The sequence below is a fragment of the Bactrocera neohumeralis genome, chromosome 3 (assembly GCF_024586455.1).
Source record: "Bactrocera neohumeralis isolate Rockhampton chromosome 3, APGP_CSIRO_Bneo_wtdbg2-racon-allhic-juicebox.fasta_v2, whole genome shotgun sequence".
Lineage (NCBI taxonomy): Eukaryota > Metazoa > Arthropoda > Insecta > Diptera > Tephritidae > Bactrocera > Bactrocera neohumeralis.
This window is the reverse complement of record NC_065920.1, coordinates 564,490-583,136: the sequence shown is the minus strand read 5'-3', so window position 1 is coordinate 583,136 and position 18,647 is coordinate 564,490. Positions and strand designations below refer to the sequence as shown.

The window sequence follows — 18,647 nt, the reverse complement described above, 5'->3', positions numbered from 1 at the left end:
TGTTTGGTTTTATAATTTGCTCAGCTTTTTGGACACTAAAATTTCGCATTCAATCAAAAAGTAAGTACGTTCTCAATAGAACGCAGGAAATAGGCTTTATTCAGAGTGGGAATGCGCATGTCAATGAATAGGTACTATATGGGTATTTGTATGTTATGTATTAAGTTGACGATTTGCTTTAACATAGTTATAACTTTTTAATAAATCAAGTACAAAAATGGAGTAATATTTGGTCAGAGTGATTAAAAAACTAAGCCTTTTAAAAGCATGTTGATAAAGGAGTTGATTCGTTTTTCGACGCAACATCGTACGTTGCACTGTTATTTGGTACTGAGTATATGGATTTTTCTCTTAATCGCCGGTAAAAAACATTTTAATACAATTTCATTCAATTTAATGATTATTGCTTAATTTTTATTGAATTATTTTAGGAATGTACAAATATATTGGTCATAACGGAAATTCTCTTAGTAATACAATACAATTTTTTAATGGTCAATTACATTCTCCATCAGGAGATGTCAACGCACAATATACGGATGAAATTTATCATCAAAGGCTAGACAAAAGAATTTTGAAATATAGCCAATTTAAGGAGCGTTGTGCACCTTTAGAACACTTGGTGCGTCGCGATGAAGGTGGCATATTAGACGGTTGGAAATTGCAAGGTGTACTAATGGTCATAAGGCACGGTGACCGTGGTCCCATGTCACATATGCGAGGAGTTATGGGTATCGATTGCAGTGCAGAAAACAACGGCTTAGTCAATCGGTGAGTGAACAATAAATTTTTTTACAAACTTCTATTGGAAACTACTCTCTAAGCCCCGTATGTACATGTTTATACAGATACACATACGTATGTATGTGTGTGTAAAATGTTCGTACAAACTACGCAAATAAAAATTGCTACACACTTCCTGAGTGTCGAAAATCATTTACAGCTATCGAAGTTTCCTATACAATTCCACATCGTCTGCGAGCTCTAATCACATGTATTGGAATAAAATGGGACCGTTTCATGGATTTCCTTTGTTGCCAGCATCCGATCGCGCATGTCTTTTAGGACAGCTAACATTTAAGTGCGTAAACAAACTCCTTACATAAATCATAAATACTATATTATTGTAAAAATTTTAATTTTATATTTCTACAGGGGAGTCGCTCAAATGTTACATGTAGGTGATATTCTGCATAAAATTTACGCTCACGCATTGGGATTGCTGAATAAACCGACATCAAATAAACCCTCAATGGGTGGATCCTCGACTCCTAATTCGTTGCTCACCTCTGACGAAGTGGTAGTATTTTCTACGCGCTATAGGAGAACTTTTCAATCAGCTCTCGCAATTCTCTTCAGTTTTTTGCCAAATGATAAGTGGTTATCCTTAAATATTCGCGAGTCACAGAGCATGGCGTTTTGTTTTACAGACTGTACTTGCCATCAAGCGGAACTTTTATTCAAGCGTCAGAAAAATGAGCAAAAATTTAATTTAACCCTTCAACCGGATATCAGTAAGGTTATTCAATGGGTAGGGGGGACTTTGCTTCAACATACACCAAATGGTGTCAACAATGTTCAAGATGTGATGGACGTTCTAAATATGATTTTATGTCATGATGCGCCACTACCTTGCCGACAAATAATTTCAAATAATTCGCGTTTATTTTCCACCCAACTGAGTGCAACCGATTTGAATGATGTCATTAACATCGACCAAGATGAAAACGCTGCAGATCCTAATTTCGTACCAGAGAACATATTTAATGAAGATCTTGATAGTGAAAATTCGATGGGATGTGTCGAAGACACTCACGTCACAGCTCTTATGGCGTATGCGAACTGGCAGTCAACATACGAAGTAGCACATATATATTACAGACGAATCGGACTACTCCGATCATATGGTATGATTCGACATATCGTTAGCTATATGCTAAGAATGATCTCTGGCGATCGAACAAAATTTGTTCTGTACTCAGGCCACGATTGGACTCTGCAATATTTAACAGCTGCTTTGGGAATAAGAACTGGAAACACATTTATACCTTATGCCACTCGATTAGCTATTGAATTATACAAAAGCGAAACACATACAGACTATTATTTTCGGATCGTCTACAATGGTCGAGATGTCACACAACAAATCGAGTTTTGTGAAGGTGGTAAGAGTTTAAGAGTCACACGAGATAGTCGTGGGAATAAGGCAGATCTTTGTCCAATCGAGAATATTATTCGATTCCTTCACGAAGACTACTTTGCGTCTTTGAACGCAACTAATTTTAAAGATGCTTGTACCGCAATGGTATCACATAAAGATATTGATTTCTGATAAGTGAATCCGACATGGATATAACAAAAACAAACCTACTCTTCACGTATAGGTTCAATTAAACGATTCTAACAAATTGTAAACTAAACATATCAAATGCATACTTTTGCACACAAATATTATGTACTTGTATATACGATATTTGCATATATAGAGATCACAGATAAAATAAAATATACATATCTATGTATGTATGTACATACATACATGAAAATTCATATTTAGCTTTAAGGTAGAATATTATACAAATACCATGCTATGTGCATGCCTATAAATAAATCTGAAACTATGAAAATTTTATTTTTTATGAGCGTTGTAAACGTCTATAATTTAATCTACACCTTTTCATCCACACTAATACTCCTTGACCTTAATAGAGTAGCTTTTCGAGACGCCAAAAAACGAGGAATAACCATGAACGGGGCAGTGAAAATTCACATTACTTGCAGATTAATACAGAATGTACGTGAGCTTAATGCTCAAACCTCTCCTGGTGAAATTCTTAGCAGTAGTACTAGGAGATGGTGTGTGACAACGATAAGAAGTCAATTTCTGATTAAATTCATGCACTGTAACCCAAAATGCACAATTTTACAATTTGTAAGAATTCGTATGTATTACGTTCATTCGCTTAGCCCATCCAAAATGTTGTGCACATATAATAAAACACCTGAAAAAATGTGTAGTTATTCGAAGTATATGGCATTTTCTTGAAATTTTTCCTTACCTAAAGCTAATTAGTTGGGTATCCTTTATTGCATATCACATTGGGATTATTATTTCACATAAATGTTTGTTGAGAGGTTTTTGTGCAGCTATTATTTTTATAATCGCCCATAGGTTTTCTATAGTACCGGATTTTGAGCTGGCTGATACAGAATTTTAATATTTTGACTAGTTACTCAAGTTTTAATGACTTGAGGTCATTATCGTGAAGAAAAATCCGAGCCAACGGTAAATTGTCCAGATAGTTACCGTTTAAATTGTTCCCAAATATTTCGCCGGTCATTTTCCTCTACCTCAGCCCTGATTCCAAATGGATCCGATTCGCTCAGCCTAACCAAGGACCTATAGTTAGAACGGGTGATCTTTCCTGGCTTTTTGTGCGACAAATTTTCAAAGAAACAACACTTGCGATCTATACACTTGAAAGTGCATTCAAGCATATCTCGGATCTGTGTCATCGTTACATGTGCATAGGCATGTAACCATGTTTGTATGTATTTACACATATGTATGGGTATATATATTCAAGTGTATTTGTGCACATCATATTTGTACAGAAATGTGCTACGGTTCGAACTGGTGTCTCATGCGCCTGCATTTGAATGTGCTCGTGTTGATGAGAGTGCAGCAGTGCAGTACGACTACTCGATTGGATGGCGCATTCGTGACCAAGTAAGTTTAAATTACAAAAATGCCTCTTACTGTCATCTTCTGCGTTTCTGGTACAAAATGTTGATGAAGAAAAATCGTGCGAAGTTTTTTTCCAAAACTCTTTTCATTGGTTCTAGTGTTGGTATATTTTCATTCGTGAGCTCAGTTATGGAACTCGACAGACTTTTACAATCACGCAGGATTATTGGTAGATGACTACTTTTCTTCAGATTCTAGCAAACTACATGGGTAATCTTCAAATGATTTTCTTCTGCCTATTTCTATCTAAAGTTTAGGGGAAACTCTAAACCAAACGAAATCTCTAAGTCTGATTCTTAAACACACTAATATGTGTATAAAAACATACGTACCTACACACACATTTGTACACAAAGCTGCAATGATAGGATGTTCACTGCAAAATAATTAGAATGCAGAATGGACTTAGCGAAGATATGCCAACTGGTAAGAGAAGCAATATATTTTGTCTAACGTCAAAGAGTTTTCCATTCATTGCTACACCTTCTGCCCCCTAGAGAACGACTATTTTAGAATGCACGAATATATGTTCACTAGTTGGTATATCTACTTCGCCAAAGTGTTGACAGTGACTCTGTGAGTGAATTGTTTAGGCCACTATACTCATCACTGTTGTCAAAGTCACATTAAGAGCGCTCTTTTTAAATTTACACTCAATCTATTATTATTTATTTTTTTGTGTTCTATTAGGGCACACAACTATTAATCATCTGGCTTCTGGTTCCAATGTTCGTTCCAAACTCTAAGGTTAATGATTCTATTGCACATTGCACTTTCATATGTTGATTATATGTACTTATGTATGTATATGCTTTTGCATCACGCATTATAATGGTATATCTAAAATGCAAACCGACTAAAAAACATGTACACACATACTTATGTATTTAGAATAGAATGTATGTTTCCAAAACAAAAACAAACCGCAACAGAATTTATTAATTATGATTTCAATAGAGCAGGTAAAAGGTTGGACGTCCCAAAATATATACATACATACATACTTAAACATGTCAATGAGAGAAGATGAATATAAAGGACAACTTTGAAAATTATCGGCGTGTGCAGTTGATTGAATCCCAAGTAAAATTGAGAAAGTATGTTTCGCAACACTCTGTTTATCTTTGTTTAAGCAAGATAGGAATACATTGTATTTGGTTAACAAAACACATGTTTAGTCCATACCTATACATTGATATAACATACATGTATGTATACAATATACAAACTCATTTATTAATTAGGAATACATATCGTCACCTAAAATGCAAAATAACGTATCATCAAAAAATTCGAAATTGAGTATCTTATTGATTACGGCTCACTACTTCAAATAACATTCATACTATGACATTTGTTCAACATTTTCAGGTTCTGCGCTCAAATATAAAACAGTTTTAACCAATATTAATTTTTTTTTCACTCTTGTTCCATTTTATTTCGTGTTTCATTCACGCCACTGTAAATTTTCGAAAATGTTGCTACGTTATTTTGCATTTCAGGTGACGATATGTACATATGTATATGGAAATCTTAAATATTGATAAATTTGGTATTCAGCTTGTAATATTAAAATTAAATATCGTGTTCAACTGTTACGAGCAGCCCTTATTTTATATATGTATGTACAACTTACATTTTGAAATTTGCTAATGGGAGAACTGTTCCTGTGCACTTTTTCTCATTTATTTATGTATATACGAAAATATAAACATGAATATCGGTGTGTATTTCATTGTGCTCAGTGTCAGCGTGCATGTGCCCACATTTGATACATATGTATGTATGTTTGATATATATTTACACTTAGCTTTTAAATAACAATTCGCTCTCTTCTGGTTGCACTTAGCGGCTATTTCTTACACTATTTGCTGCTTGCCTGGTAAAATAACATCGAATGACGCAAACGCTAGAGATTTCTGAAATGTGTGATTTGTGGACAGACAACAACAATGAGTTGAACGAGTTTTGTTTGTTGTTTTGCTCCGTAAGTGCAATGTGGTTTTTGATGAGTTGCACACATGGAAAAAAAGGGTACTTCCACGCATATAAGTATATTTACATATAAAAGATTTTTGTTAAATACATACAACACATAACACGAATGGGTTGAATCAGAGAACATAAAACATGTTTGTTCTCTGGATGAATCTAGGGTCATGCATATGTATGTATGTAAAAAGTAAAGCGATATACATACGCCTTAATATATAAAATGTAGCTAATTGAAAATTTTTAATAGATTTACATACAGATATCAATTCACATATTGTATAATAGAAAAACCTGGTTATTGCATCTTGTATACGTATACATAAATTACTGATGCATCAAAATTAAAATTTTATAAAAATAATAAAGTGATTTATATAAATCAACGTTTTCTGGTAAAACTTCTTTATTAGGGTTCTTCAGGATAAAAACCCCACACCGAGCTCCAGAGTTACCAATTTTATTGGCAATCTGAATTCTATTACCTCGAAAATTTTAAAATACTTCGCAACTCTGAACTTTTCGCTGCGTTTCTATTAAAGCGAATTCGCTTCGCGTTTTGATTGGTTTTCTTGTTCCGTCGTTTTGACATAAAAATTTTGCAAAAGAATCGCCTTTACATTTGCATGTGGTTTTAGTTTAGGTAAATAGTGGAATTCAAAAATACGTTTTGAAAAATGAATCTCTTTTGGGCAAAATGTTGAAATTTGAAAATTGTTCCCGTTTGCAACTACTGTAAATGGTTGAAAACTTTACGAAAATTTCGTTTTCAGCTAATGTATGTACGCAAGTGTGTTTTACTCGCGGATCTTCAAAGCCGCCCCGAAGACGTCTAAAATATAAAATCTGCTTGAAATGAAGTTTATTGAAAAGATAGTATGAATGATCAAATAAATTAAGCTTCAGCAAGTAAAAAAACTTGGCGTGGAACGAAAAAATTTATATAAGAATCTATATTTTCTGTGATTTTCCTGCGTTAAACCCCAACTGAAAGAAAAAAGTGAGTATTAATTTTAATCTACATTAGAAAAATATTAAAGTAAATTAATCAAATTTTTTGTGTTACAATATAATATAGTGTTTCCTTCTCCGTTGCATTATTCGACTATGCGACCGCAAGCACCTAGTGCAGGTCAGCAACAGTATGACCATAATGCTGAAGAGCTTAGTAAAGCCGAATGGTACTGGGGCGGAATTTCCCGAGAGGAAGTGAAAAATATTTTATCTGGGGAGCCGGATGGCAGTTTTCTGGTGCGTGATGCCTTAAACAAAAATGGAGAATATACTCTAACTTTAATAAAAGATGGAACAGAGAAGTTAATAAAAATTTGTCATTTAAATGGAAAGTATGGTTTCACAGACTGCAAGTTTGATTCAGTAGTGGAGTTGATCAACTACTATAGGGTAAATTCCTTAAAGCTTTACAACAAAATGCTTGACATTACGTTGAGCAATCCAATTGTGAAACCAGCAGAGGAAGACGATGACAGTGATTTGCGATTTCTTGCCGATAAATTTCTTGGTTTGCACCACACACTAAATAAGCAGCAACACCTATTAGATCAGAAAATGAAAGTATTTAAGAACGTGGAAGCTGAATTAAATGAGAAAAAGCAGGACCAAGAAGTTTTTTTGAAAGCCGAAAAAATGTTTAAAAATCAAATAAAATTGTTAGAATCATATATATGTACGGCAATACAGCCGCAGGTCGGCACAGCTGGGGTAATAACGAACGCAAACGGTGGTGCAAGTGGAGGAAATAACAACTATGCAAGTCGTCAACAGGATCAAGAAAAATTACAGGCAAATGCCACATTACTAAAAATTAAGCTTCAATCATTATGTGCAGAAATGGGAAAATTAAACCGGTATGTAGAAGACAAGAAGGAGGAATATAAAAGGCTGGAACGTCAAATCAACGCCGCGAAACCTGAGCTGCAGGAGCTAAGTCTGGAAAAAGAAAGGACTACAGAGTAAGTTAACTAAAATCAAATTGATTAGAAATTAAGTTTTAAATAAAAACATAATTTTCGTTATAAATTTTTTGAATTATTTATGTATATAAACAATCGCTATCATTATTTTATACATTTGTTATTGCTGCTTACTATAGTCTTTTTTATATTCGTATATGTATGTATATATTTTCCCATCTATTACACTGTATATCAAACCATTGAGAAGATGAGCACAAAAAAAGAAAAATCGTTGGAAAAAATATCTGTGTATTCCGAGTATATTTGTTTTTCGCAAATAAAATTTTCCTTCTCATGGCTTGATTAATTATTCGATTCAACTCAAATAAACAAAAGTAGATACGTACATATATATACATACATATATATATATATATATGTATGTATATATAAATACATAATGTAAACGAACCAACCAGGTCAGATAAATTTTATTAGAAGCATGTTAAAGTCGGATTCAAAAATGCATTTAATCAATATTCCTTATCTATTTCCACTTATTTGCATACGCTTTTCCCTTTCAGGCGCCTAATGGAAGCTGGTATTAAGGAGGAGGATATTGTCTTACTCACAGAAATGGGTTTCGATGCCTGGCAAAGAAGATACGAAAGTCGAACGAATTTACCGCATAATAATGATTCATTATGGTTCCTTCGCGACTGTTTGCGCCAAGAGGCCGAAGAGTTGTTGAATGGTGCCCCTACTGGCACATTCCTTATAAGGGCTCGTTCCGCTGGACATTATGCTCTTTCCATTGCTTGTAAGAACGTCGTAAACCATTGTATTATCTATGAAACGGAAAGTGGATTTGGTTTTGCAGCTCCTTATAATATATATGATTCTCTAAAAAAATTGGTGGAACACTATGCAGGCAATTCACTCGAAGAGCATAATGACACGCTGACCACCACGCTGCGTATTCCTGTCAAACATTGGCATGCCAATAAGGATTCGCTTACGAAGCAATTGGAAGAAGAACTGGAATTGGAACAGCTCCAAATTGAAGAACAACAACAGCAACAACAAGTAGCGCAGCTGCAACAACAACCATTGCAACAGCTGTCAACATCCGCAATTCCAGTACCCTCTAGTGACACATTGGATGTATCAACACCACCCTCTTCCTTAAACTCTCTATTATCGTCTTATCCCGGGGGAAGTGGCAGTGGTAATCCAAATTTGCCACAACCGTAGTAAACAATTTTAATGAATTGCAAAAGTGTTGAAGGTTATTTTTCCAAGGCCTTGTTTTAAGTATATGTGATTATGGGCATGGAGCTTAAATTCGTAGTTAAAGACCCGCACTAAATTTAATTATGAGATCCAATTATGATTAAAGTGGGTACAAAAAACTCAAATAATGTAGCTTTCGGGTACGCCATTTGTGATGTAATGGTGTTGCAATTTTTTTATATATTTTTTTTAAATACAGCAAGATGACAACGAAGTTAGGATTAATTTTCGTAAAGAGTAACATTTGAGAAGCAATGTTATTATGGATGACGATTTTTTTTCGAAATTTAATAATAATAATTATTATTTTTTGTAAAACAATATAGTGTTAATAGTGTGGAAAACACAATTGAAATCCTGAACAAATTCGATCGACAGTAGAGAACCAATGAGTTGTGTCATGCTAAATTTTGAACTGCGCTTTTGTAACTGTTGTCATGATATAAAACTGCGTCATACAGTGATCATCGGTAAAAATATACAAATTATTGTGAAACATATAGTTTTGAGAAACAATATTAAAGAGATAATGTCAATGTTGTTTTATATTTATACTATTTATATTTATATGAAGATATTTAGAGTAAAATCGAAATGTTCAATGTAATAATGGAATGCAAATGTAATTACGCAATACGCATTTCTTTCGTGATATGTTCAGCTGTTAAATTTATACAAGAAGAAAAACGATTATCAACTTATGGTATAAATTTGTATTGTACTATTTTTGGTTGACATTTTGTTGAAACACGATTATATCAGTTATAAATAAATAATTGTTTACTAAAAAATCTGTAAATTTGTACATAAAAATATTGTCAAATCAGTTATAAACTAGATGAAATGTTCTGCAATAATAAATCACAGAAACTAATTGGGAAAATCGAGAGCTCCTACGAAAATTTGTTGGTATTAATTACAATATCGAATGAGAAATTCTAGAACTTCAAGTCTCTAAATATTAGATTGTCTTGTGATTTCATAAACAGCAATATTATTCTATTACAGTACTCTCAGAACGTTGATTATTTTATGAATGCAATACTAAATTACCACAAACCAAATAATAAATACGCGTATGTCTTTGAATATTTCACTTATAAAAAAACTTAAGAACTTGAAAGTTTATGTATATGTACGTACTACATCTTCAGAGTAATTCATATGGCAGTGCAATTCCGTGCGGAAAAGCGAGGCCCAGCATTAACCGAACTTTGCAAAGTCCAATAGATATTGAAACAATTCCATTTATATCTTCCCATTTTCGACTCCAGGTTTGTTTGGAGTTAATGTGCATCACGCGAGCATTGGCTATGAAGGTTGCTAATCAGTAGATGTAGTTACTGGGGTTTAATTTTCTCTTTAGTATTGCTAAATGAACTAATTTGAATGCCATATTACAAAAACGTCTATTAACAATGGGGGGAATTTCGAACCATAAAGAGTTCAGAAGCGAATATGAAATCGAATTACATACATACATACATATGTATGTAGATATAAGATAAGTTAAAAAATAAATTAATATCTCTCTTGTTAATATAGACGTTTTAGAACATCTGCCAAGCTTTTTATACTACATGTCTAAAATTTTCGCTGTAAACGTAACTAAACTTTTGTATACGTAGGTGTTTTTATTGGATATATTCTATCATATTATATTCATTTAATATATATTTTTTTATTCATTTGATTTTTGTATTTGTTTGTCCTGTTACATTGATGGTATCTATTAAAGGGTTGTAGAACACGAATAAGAGATATGGACAAAGAAATGTAGGCGGGATCGTCTGCAAAATGACATGCCAGCTGAATTAAGAACACACAAACTTAGGGATATACATATGCTTGGTTTACATTTTGTATTAAATTGACAAGGAATTTTTACTTTGTACATACACATATATATACATATAGTATATCTAAGTTAATAAGAACAAATAAATCATACAAATAAATTATATATTTATATAAATGTTGCGAATTGAGAATTGGATAAGGATATCATATTCTTTTGATTTCTTTGCAATCTATCGGAAGAGACGAATATTCGGAATATTTCATATATTAGACACTATATTTTCGCGCTTTAATCCCAAATATTGAGAACATATCTTCGCAAACTAATTAACTGTAAAGCGTTTATTCGAATGTTGGGTATAGGATTATAACACTTATTGAGTTTTAATCCGATATTTTTGAAGTCCTATCAGAAGTTATGCAACTCAAGGGTATATTATCTTTGAATGCCTAGCGACCTGTCGCCTGTTACAATAACTGTTCCTTCCGTTTCGTAAAATGTAACAAGTTTTAACATTCCTGGTCGTTATTGTTTAGCTGTTCCATTGCTGTTGTATCCATTGCATGAGGGATTTCACTCTCGGTCGGATCACGTCCACTAGTTGGGGTAATGGTCGGACCTTAACGATACCCCCCTTTGAATAGACAACGCCAGGCATTTACGGATGGTTTTCGTAAGAGAATTGTGGCTGAAGCGTTGTGGAGGAAAAGATTTTGATATCTTTGTTATTTTGAAGGTATTGAATATCTTCATGGGCAACCATCGCTCGTAGATGGAAAATTAAAGATTACACTTACATATTTTTCGTTACAGTTATAAAAGATGTATAAATAAGAAGTTTTGACTTTTATTTTCGCTTTGGCCAATAACCAAAAGTATATATACAAGTGTACATATGTATGTATGTCTAAGTTTGCTTATATCTAATGTACACAATACACTCAGCTAAATATAATTATGTTAATGATCCAAATAAAATCACAAATGTTGGATAACCAACAAAATCCTTAACATTTTATACCGGTCAATATGACCGAAAGTTGATAGTATTTAATGTTTTTCATCTCTTACCAGGGATTTAAACTAAAGCTTACAATTTGGAAGTTTTATAAAATAAATATAAAAAGAAACGAAAATCGTAATAAATCACATGACTATTTATAAATAAAAAGAACGCGAATGTGGATGACTTATAACGGTACAACTTATGAGTATGTAATGTATATTCTTAAGCTTCCTCTCAGCTAGAGCCTTATTCAATAAGTTTCCGAGTTCATGGCAGTATTTTGGAATTGATTTGGCTTTTGCTGATGCTGCCTTGAAATATTACAATTCCAACTGGAACTGTTCGTGGTCTTCTATTTTCATTGACCGTGCCTTCTTTACTAAATCGACTGGCGGCGGAACGCATTTCCGGAATGGTGTGCGTGGGGTTCCGCGAAGAAGACATGTAGGCAAATCGGATGGTGGTGTTTGACTTAGGGGCGAACCTCTCAAATCTTTGAGGAATGCGCGTTCATAGATAAGCTTTGTTCCTGCAATAGAAAATATATTCCGATATAATAAAATTCGTATTCGTATTTTTTGTTACATATGTATATATGTATGTATAAGCGCAAACATTAATGTTCTCAATTGAGTCCATTTGTACATGCAATTAACATTTTTGTATACTTATGTAGTATATGTATAAATGTCTTCTGTTATTGATGAGCCATTATACAATAGACTGCACCATCGTCAGTACTTCTACGTAATTGTAACTACATAAGTACATATCTATGTGAGTTTAAACATTTGAATTCTTATATTAAAAGATCGTATTTCATTAGCACTTCTTTATTCTCGGAAAGTGGCCAACTAGTTTTAACGTTTATTTTTCAACATGAATTCAAATTTGGCAAATGAGTGAGCCCAAAGTGACATTGTAACTACAACTTTGTAATTTACCACACATGAATATCTAAATGAAAAACAATTACATGTTGTTTTGAAAACTTACCTCCAGGTGTGGTTGAATACAGTGTGCCGCCGGGAGTGGATGAATAAACTTCTGGCATCTGAATGGGGTCCGAGATAAAAATTTTTTTAGTTTTTGGCAGTGCATGCGTGAATGCCTGACGAGCAGTTGGTGATGCTGACATTTTGAGTTATACTTTGGTTGTTTAAATCACTTAATCGCCTTATATCAAAAATTTCTTCGACACTTATTTACAAATTAAATATTTTTTTTTATTTTACAATTTGTTGCGCAAGAATCGCAATATCAGCAGTTGCGACCGTTCAACCTAACAATTTGCGAAAACTAAAATGTTTTGAGAATTATCCAAACTTCAAATTTGCACTTGAAACACAATTTACTTTTATAATGATGATTATTGACTTATTTTCCGACAAAATTACGTCTCGAATCCAACGAAAGTTTGAACTTGACTATTGTGTTTGGGTGGGGAACGTTTATATTTATACGAAAACATTGGCGTAGCGCAACATCGTAGTAGCGAGCACATGCTCGATAATGTGTTTGTCAATTTTACGCGAGCGTCATAAAGCCGAAGTCGTCGGCGCGGTTGTTTTTGTTTGTTCTAGCCAGCGCTGAAGCATTTTAGTGTGTTTCTTATATATAAATACTACATACATATGTACATATAGATATTAAGATTCTTGTTGTTATTGATAAATAAAATTATTGCGCACTGTGGAAGGTTCTTAGACCTCGCTGTTTGCTAGACTTCTCTTACTCTGGCCTAAATTCACTAACCTTGCGGGACTATGTACATATAATGCATGAGAGCTTTTCTTTTTCTTTAACTGTTATGAGTATTTATTTATGTATGTACATATGTAAGTATACATACATACATATGTATGTAACTTAATCCCATTCATCGAAACCGATGTATTTCTAGGGGCGAGGATTCATCAGAGGTTCATGAATGTACATCGTTACTCACATGTTGGCGGAGACTGTATTTACGTTAAATTCTTACAAAGTTAACTGGCTGATGCAATACTCATGAGCTTATCAAAATTACAAACAAAAACTAGAAATCATAGAAAGTTCTATATTTCATTTAGGTATAAATATACCCTTCAAAACTGTAAACGCGCATATACTTATATACATACATGAATATAAGTACATATGTATGTACATATGTACATAAATACAATGTATAGTTGCAAAAAAAGCCGGCAGCGAACAAAACAATTTGAGTTGGCGAGACTGGGAGAGTACGAAACGACGCAGTAATATTTATATATGTATGTATGTACATATGTATGTATCTATGTAAAATACCTACTAACCTTATACTTATTTACTTATACATATGTATGTACATATGTATGTATACTCAAGATGCCTGAGAAGGTTGTTGATCGACAGATGAGAATCATAATTAAAGAGTGGAAATTGCATATTAAGCGGGTAAACAAATACATACATATGTACATAGCATTGTTTATATTGTTTTTAGAAAAGTACAAACACACGCCCACATACATATGTAGGTATGTACATATGTATATTCATACTATATGTGATTTACCTATGCATAAACCGGTTTACAAACACCCATATGAACATACATATGTATGTACATATATACATAATTATATAACATTTATTTTATTCCATAGGGAATAACAATAGGAACTTCACGATTTCTACGGCGTAAAAAGCGCATTGGCGTCATTCTGGTAGATATTGGCGCCGACACGTGTGACAATTTCGCTCATGAAGGCCGCTCGTATTTACATACAAATACATACATTTGATGTATGTATAAGCATATACGAGTATACATAGTATACAAAACCCAGACCCTATTTTGTATGAATAGATTTAAATATCGTTAACTGGTAGGTAAGAAGTGGCGTATAAAATTACACATACATACGTATGTATGTACATATGTACGTTGTGGATAATATCAGTTTATGGAACATACATACATACATATGTATGTAAGTATACAGGTCCATCCTCACGTGTCGTCGTCATGCTCGCTGACACGTATGCCACCAACACAAACATAATTGCACCTTTTCATAGCAGCCTTATTACAAGATGACGCAGAATTTTATCGAGAGCAGCGTTATGATTATTCCTTACAAATGTATCGGATCACATACATACATACATACATACATATATACATATGTATGTACATTCATTTTATACTTGAAAGGGTGTGCGCAGCTTGCATTTGAATATACTTACATATGTACTTATGGATGTTTTTTTTAATTTTTTTTTTTACGAGGAGGAAGCATCGAAAGCCTGGACCCCATGTCAGTGTGGAACTTTAATCCGAACTAAACCTCCTACCGTCCTGTACCGTTCCCCCCGGTACCACCGTCAAGTATTACGTCGGGAGGATGGTTGAGTGACACTCATGCGTACGGGATGGTCAAAATGCATTCAGTTACAAGTTGCATTTACTTGGCCCCACCTCTGTTGGTCTGATAACCCCCTTTGTACATTGTTCGTCGCCAACCCTCCCCGTCACGTCAAAGTTAGTGTGTTTGGGTCGTGGTTGTTCGTTACACTTATGTATGTATGTACATAAGTATGTACGAGTACATTTGTAAACAGACGTGAGCACAATTATTTTCTTCCCTTTAGCAAATTTCACCGCCATATAGCGGCCGCAGAGCCGGCGATGTATGACTATTACGATACATTGAATATGTTCGTTGGTATGTACTTGTTTACACGTTAACTTATCATAAGTCTAAATGAGCGGTGCTGGGTGCAGTGCCCCAAGTGGAAAACCTCGAACAAATCACGTAAGCACATACATACATACATATACACACACCAAGTTAAATTTGAGAGAAAATGACCACAGGACGGAGGTGAAACGCCTATAAATAGAAGCAACAGTGTTTATGTTTATAAATATGTACATATGTATATGTATGTACAAACATACATACATACTTATAGGTATGTACAGCAATACGCGTGAATTATGTGATTTTTCCAAAATTAGGTCAACAAACGCTGTCGTTCTCTAACGGTGAAATACTAGGTCTGTCGGAAAAAACATCCCAATACATAGTACATATGTATGTATGTATAATTGCGCATTTTTATTTTGGCATTATGAGTTGTGTATGGTATGTGCACGTTTTGTGTGGTTATAATTGGTGTGATAAGACCCCCAATTACTCACTTATGAGTCATAGCAAGCAAATCGTCTGACATGTACTACTTGACTACTCAGTTTCTTTTGTTATTTTGCCAATTTCACTTTCACATGTACCTAAGTACATATGCATGTATATATTTGTTAGTATATCAGTGCACACATAAGTATGTAAGTACTTGTATGTATGTACATATGTAAGTCATTTTATAGATAAGAAAGCGAAGTGTCAATTAACTGCTATTTTTTCAGAGGTAAAACAGTTACACATCTTTTCTTCGGAAACACTGGACTATGCTTATTTATTTTAAAAGCACGTACATACTTATGTATGTACAATCATACATATGTATGTATATACATTGTATATTATACTTATGCCCAGATAACTTAATTTAAATTGAACGCAACAGAGCAATTCTCTACTAAAATTTCGTCAGCCTACAAGATGTTTTGGTAAAATTTTGCTGGGTGAAAACACTTAATGCTTCCCGCGTTTATACATAAGTATGTATGTACATACATACATATGTACATATGTAGGTACATAATTTATTTATGAATGCATGTATGTACATACTAAGTATATATGTACATATATACATATGTATGTACATACATGCACACAATTTATAATTTTTGTATTTGCTGTTATCAATTATGTTGAGTTAGTGCGTTCTTTAACACAATTAAATTTGAAAATCCAAATCTATACATACATATGTACATATGTACATACATACATATATTAAATTAAAATTTGCCATATTCAATGTGTTATTGTAGTTACATATTATTTTTCTCTTTTGTAGACCAAAATCAGTATTCCACTTGGGATCAATAGGTAGATCCCATGTACATACATAAGTATGTATTTCTGAGCTATCGTTTGGCAGTCACTGGCGTAAGAACCATTATGAGATATTTACATATGTACATACATAAGTATGCACAATATGTATGTAAGCATCTTTCTAATAAATGTAAGATAATTTTGAAAAATAAATAACGATTTTTGATTATTTTTTTTTCCTTTGCTGAATTCGCTAAATGTGAATTTCGGGACCACTACTAATTTCTAATCTAACTCCATTAATTGTATACATAGCTATTCTTACTAAACTTTTAACAGTTTCAGATCTACTAAAGGTTCAGTTGATAAGGACAACATTCGATGTCGATGAACTTCAGAAACAAGGTCTTAATTGATAAACTTATTTCAGAGAAAATATTATCGCACAATGGACTTTATACATACATATGTATGTATATATGTATGTATATGTATGTATATGTATATGCATATAAATATGCCTTTACACACTCTTTCGTAGACAAACTCACTCAATTTTGCCGGGCACCACTCGACCTTAATATTGCCAAATCATAAAAACCATCAGTGAGCAACTCACTTTTCTTTTGAAAAAAAGATATTCTAATACAAAATTTACAAGTGCTTCAAAATTCTGTGTATTCCTTGACTACCAAATCACATCACTTCGCGGCGTGAGCATCATTCATTCATTGGCTAAGCACTTTGCCTGATTTTCTTATACAGAGCCAGCTACCGCGAAGTCACCTTGTGACTTTCAAATCACTTTACTTCGCGGCGGGAGCATCATACTCGCACTGGTCAGGCACTTGCCTGCTTTTCTTATACAGAGCCAGCTACCGTGAAGTCACCTTGTGATGTTCAAATCACTTCCCTTCGCGGCGTGAGCATCATTCTCGCACTGGCCAGGCACTTTGCCTGCATGTTTTATATAGAGCCAGCTACCGTGAAGTCACCTTGTGACTTTCAAATCACTTCACTTCGCGGCGTGAGCATCATTCTCGCACTGGCCAGGCACTTTGCCTGCATGTTTTATATATTGCCAGCTACCGTGAAGCCACCTTGTGACTTTCAAATCACTTCACTTGGCGGCGTGAGCATCATTCTCGCACTGGCCACCGTGAAGCCACCTTGTGACTTTCAAATCACTTCCCTTCGCGGCGTGAGCATCATTCTCGCACTGGCCAGGCACTTTGCCTGCGTGTCTTATATAGAGCCAGCTACCGCGAAGTCACTTTGTGACTTTCAAATCACTTCACTTCGCGGCGTGAGCATCATGTTCGCACTGGCCAGGCACTTTGCCTGCATGTTTTATATATTGCCAGCTACCGTGAAGCCACCTTGTGACTTTCAAATCACTTCCCTTCGCGGCGTGAGCATCATTCTCGCACTGGCCAGGCACTTTGCCTGCATGTTTTATATAGAGCCAGCTACCGTGAAGTCACCTTGTGACTTTCAAATCACTTCACTTCGCGGCGTGAGCATCATTCTCGCACTGGCCAGGCACTTTGCCTGCATGTTTTATATAGAGCCAGCTACCGTGAAGCCACCTTGTGACTTTCAAATCACTTCCCTTCGCGGCGTGAGCATCATTCTCGCACTGGCCAGGCACTTTGCCTGCGTGTCTTATATAGAGCCAGCTACCGTGAAGTCACCTTGTGACTTTCAAATCACTTCACTTGGCGGCGTGAGCATCATTCTCGCACTGGCAGCTACCGTGAAGTCACCTTGTGACTTTCAAATCACTTCACTTCGCGGCGTGAGCATCATTCTCGCACTGGCCAGGCACTTTGCCTGCGTGTCTTATATAGAGCCAGCTACCGCGAAGTCACTTTGTGATTTTCAAATCACTTCACTTGGCGGCGTGAGCATCATGTTCGCACTGGCCAGGCACTTTGCCTGCATGTTT

General features: G+C 34.5%; 3 protein-coding genes and 2 long non-coding RNA genes across 6 annotated transcripts in view; 2 read left to right on the top strand and 3 right to left on the bottom strand.

The window, feature by feature from the left end:
* Positions 1-88: 88 nt before the first annotated feature.
* LOC126753408 (2-phosphoxylose phosphatase 1) lies at positions 89-2,632 on the top strand. Its single transcript, XM_050464812.1, has 4 exons — positions 89-361; positions 432-771; positions 944-1,081; positions 1,156-2,632. The coding sequence occupies exons 1-4, from the start codon at positions 268-270 to the stop codon at positions 2,330-2,332; spliced, it is 1,749 nt and encodes a 582-aa protein (XP_050320769.1). The 5' UTR covers positions 89-267; the 3' UTR covers positions 2,333-2,632.
* Positions 2,633-2,921: 289 nt separating this feature from the next.
* On the bottom strand, positions 2,922-4,549 carry LOC126753418 (uncharacterized). Of its 2 annotated transcripts, XR_007666136.1 has the most exons (3): positions 4,081-4,549; positions 3,060-4,013; positions 2,922-3,002 (listed from the first exon to the last, which is right to left on the bottom strand). It is a non-coding gene; the product is annotated as an uncharacterized LOC126753418 (long non-coding RNA). The 2 variants fall into 2 exon arrangements; XR_007666135.1 differs by lacking the exon at positions 4,081-4,549 and having other exon boundaries at positions 3,060-4,068.
* A 1,743-nt stretch (positions 4,550-6,292) lies between these two features.
* LOC126753410 (phosphatidylinositol 3-kinase regulatory subunit gamma) lies at positions 6,293-10,912 on the top strand. The gene is made up of 3 exons (XM_050464818.1): positions 6,293-6,740; positions 6,819-7,713; positions 8,241-10,912. Coding segments are annotated over exons 1-3 (1,566 nt in total). The 5' UTR covers positions 6,293-6,739; the 3' UTR covers positions 8,911-10,912.
* A 669-nt stretch (positions 10,913-11,581) lies between these two features.
* On the bottom strand, positions 11,582-13,214 carry LOC126753417 (eukaryotic translation initiation factor 4E-binding protein). Its single transcript, XM_050464830.1, has 2 exons — positions 12,753-13,214; positions 11,582-12,285 (listed from the first exon to the last, which is right to left on the bottom strand). Exons 1-2 carry the CDS (start codon positions 12,892-12,894, stop codon positions 12,077-12,079), a joined length of 351 nt encoding a protein of 116 aa, XP_050320787.1. The 5' UTR covers positions 12,895-13,214; the 3' UTR covers positions 11,582-12,076.
* Positions 13,215-17,265: 4,051 nt separating this feature from the next.
* Positions 17,266-18,647, bottom strand: part of LOC126752393 (uncharacterized) — a 2,020-nt gene continuing 638 nt past the window's right edge. Inside the window, exons 2-3 of the long non-coding RNA XR_007665992.1 lie at positions 17,869-18,393; positions 17,266-17,799 (exon numbers count right to left, since the gene is read on the bottom strand). This is a non-coding gene — a long non-coding RNA (uncharacterized LOC126752393). The remainder of the gene's footprint in view (positions 17,800-17,868; positions 18,394-18,647) is intronic.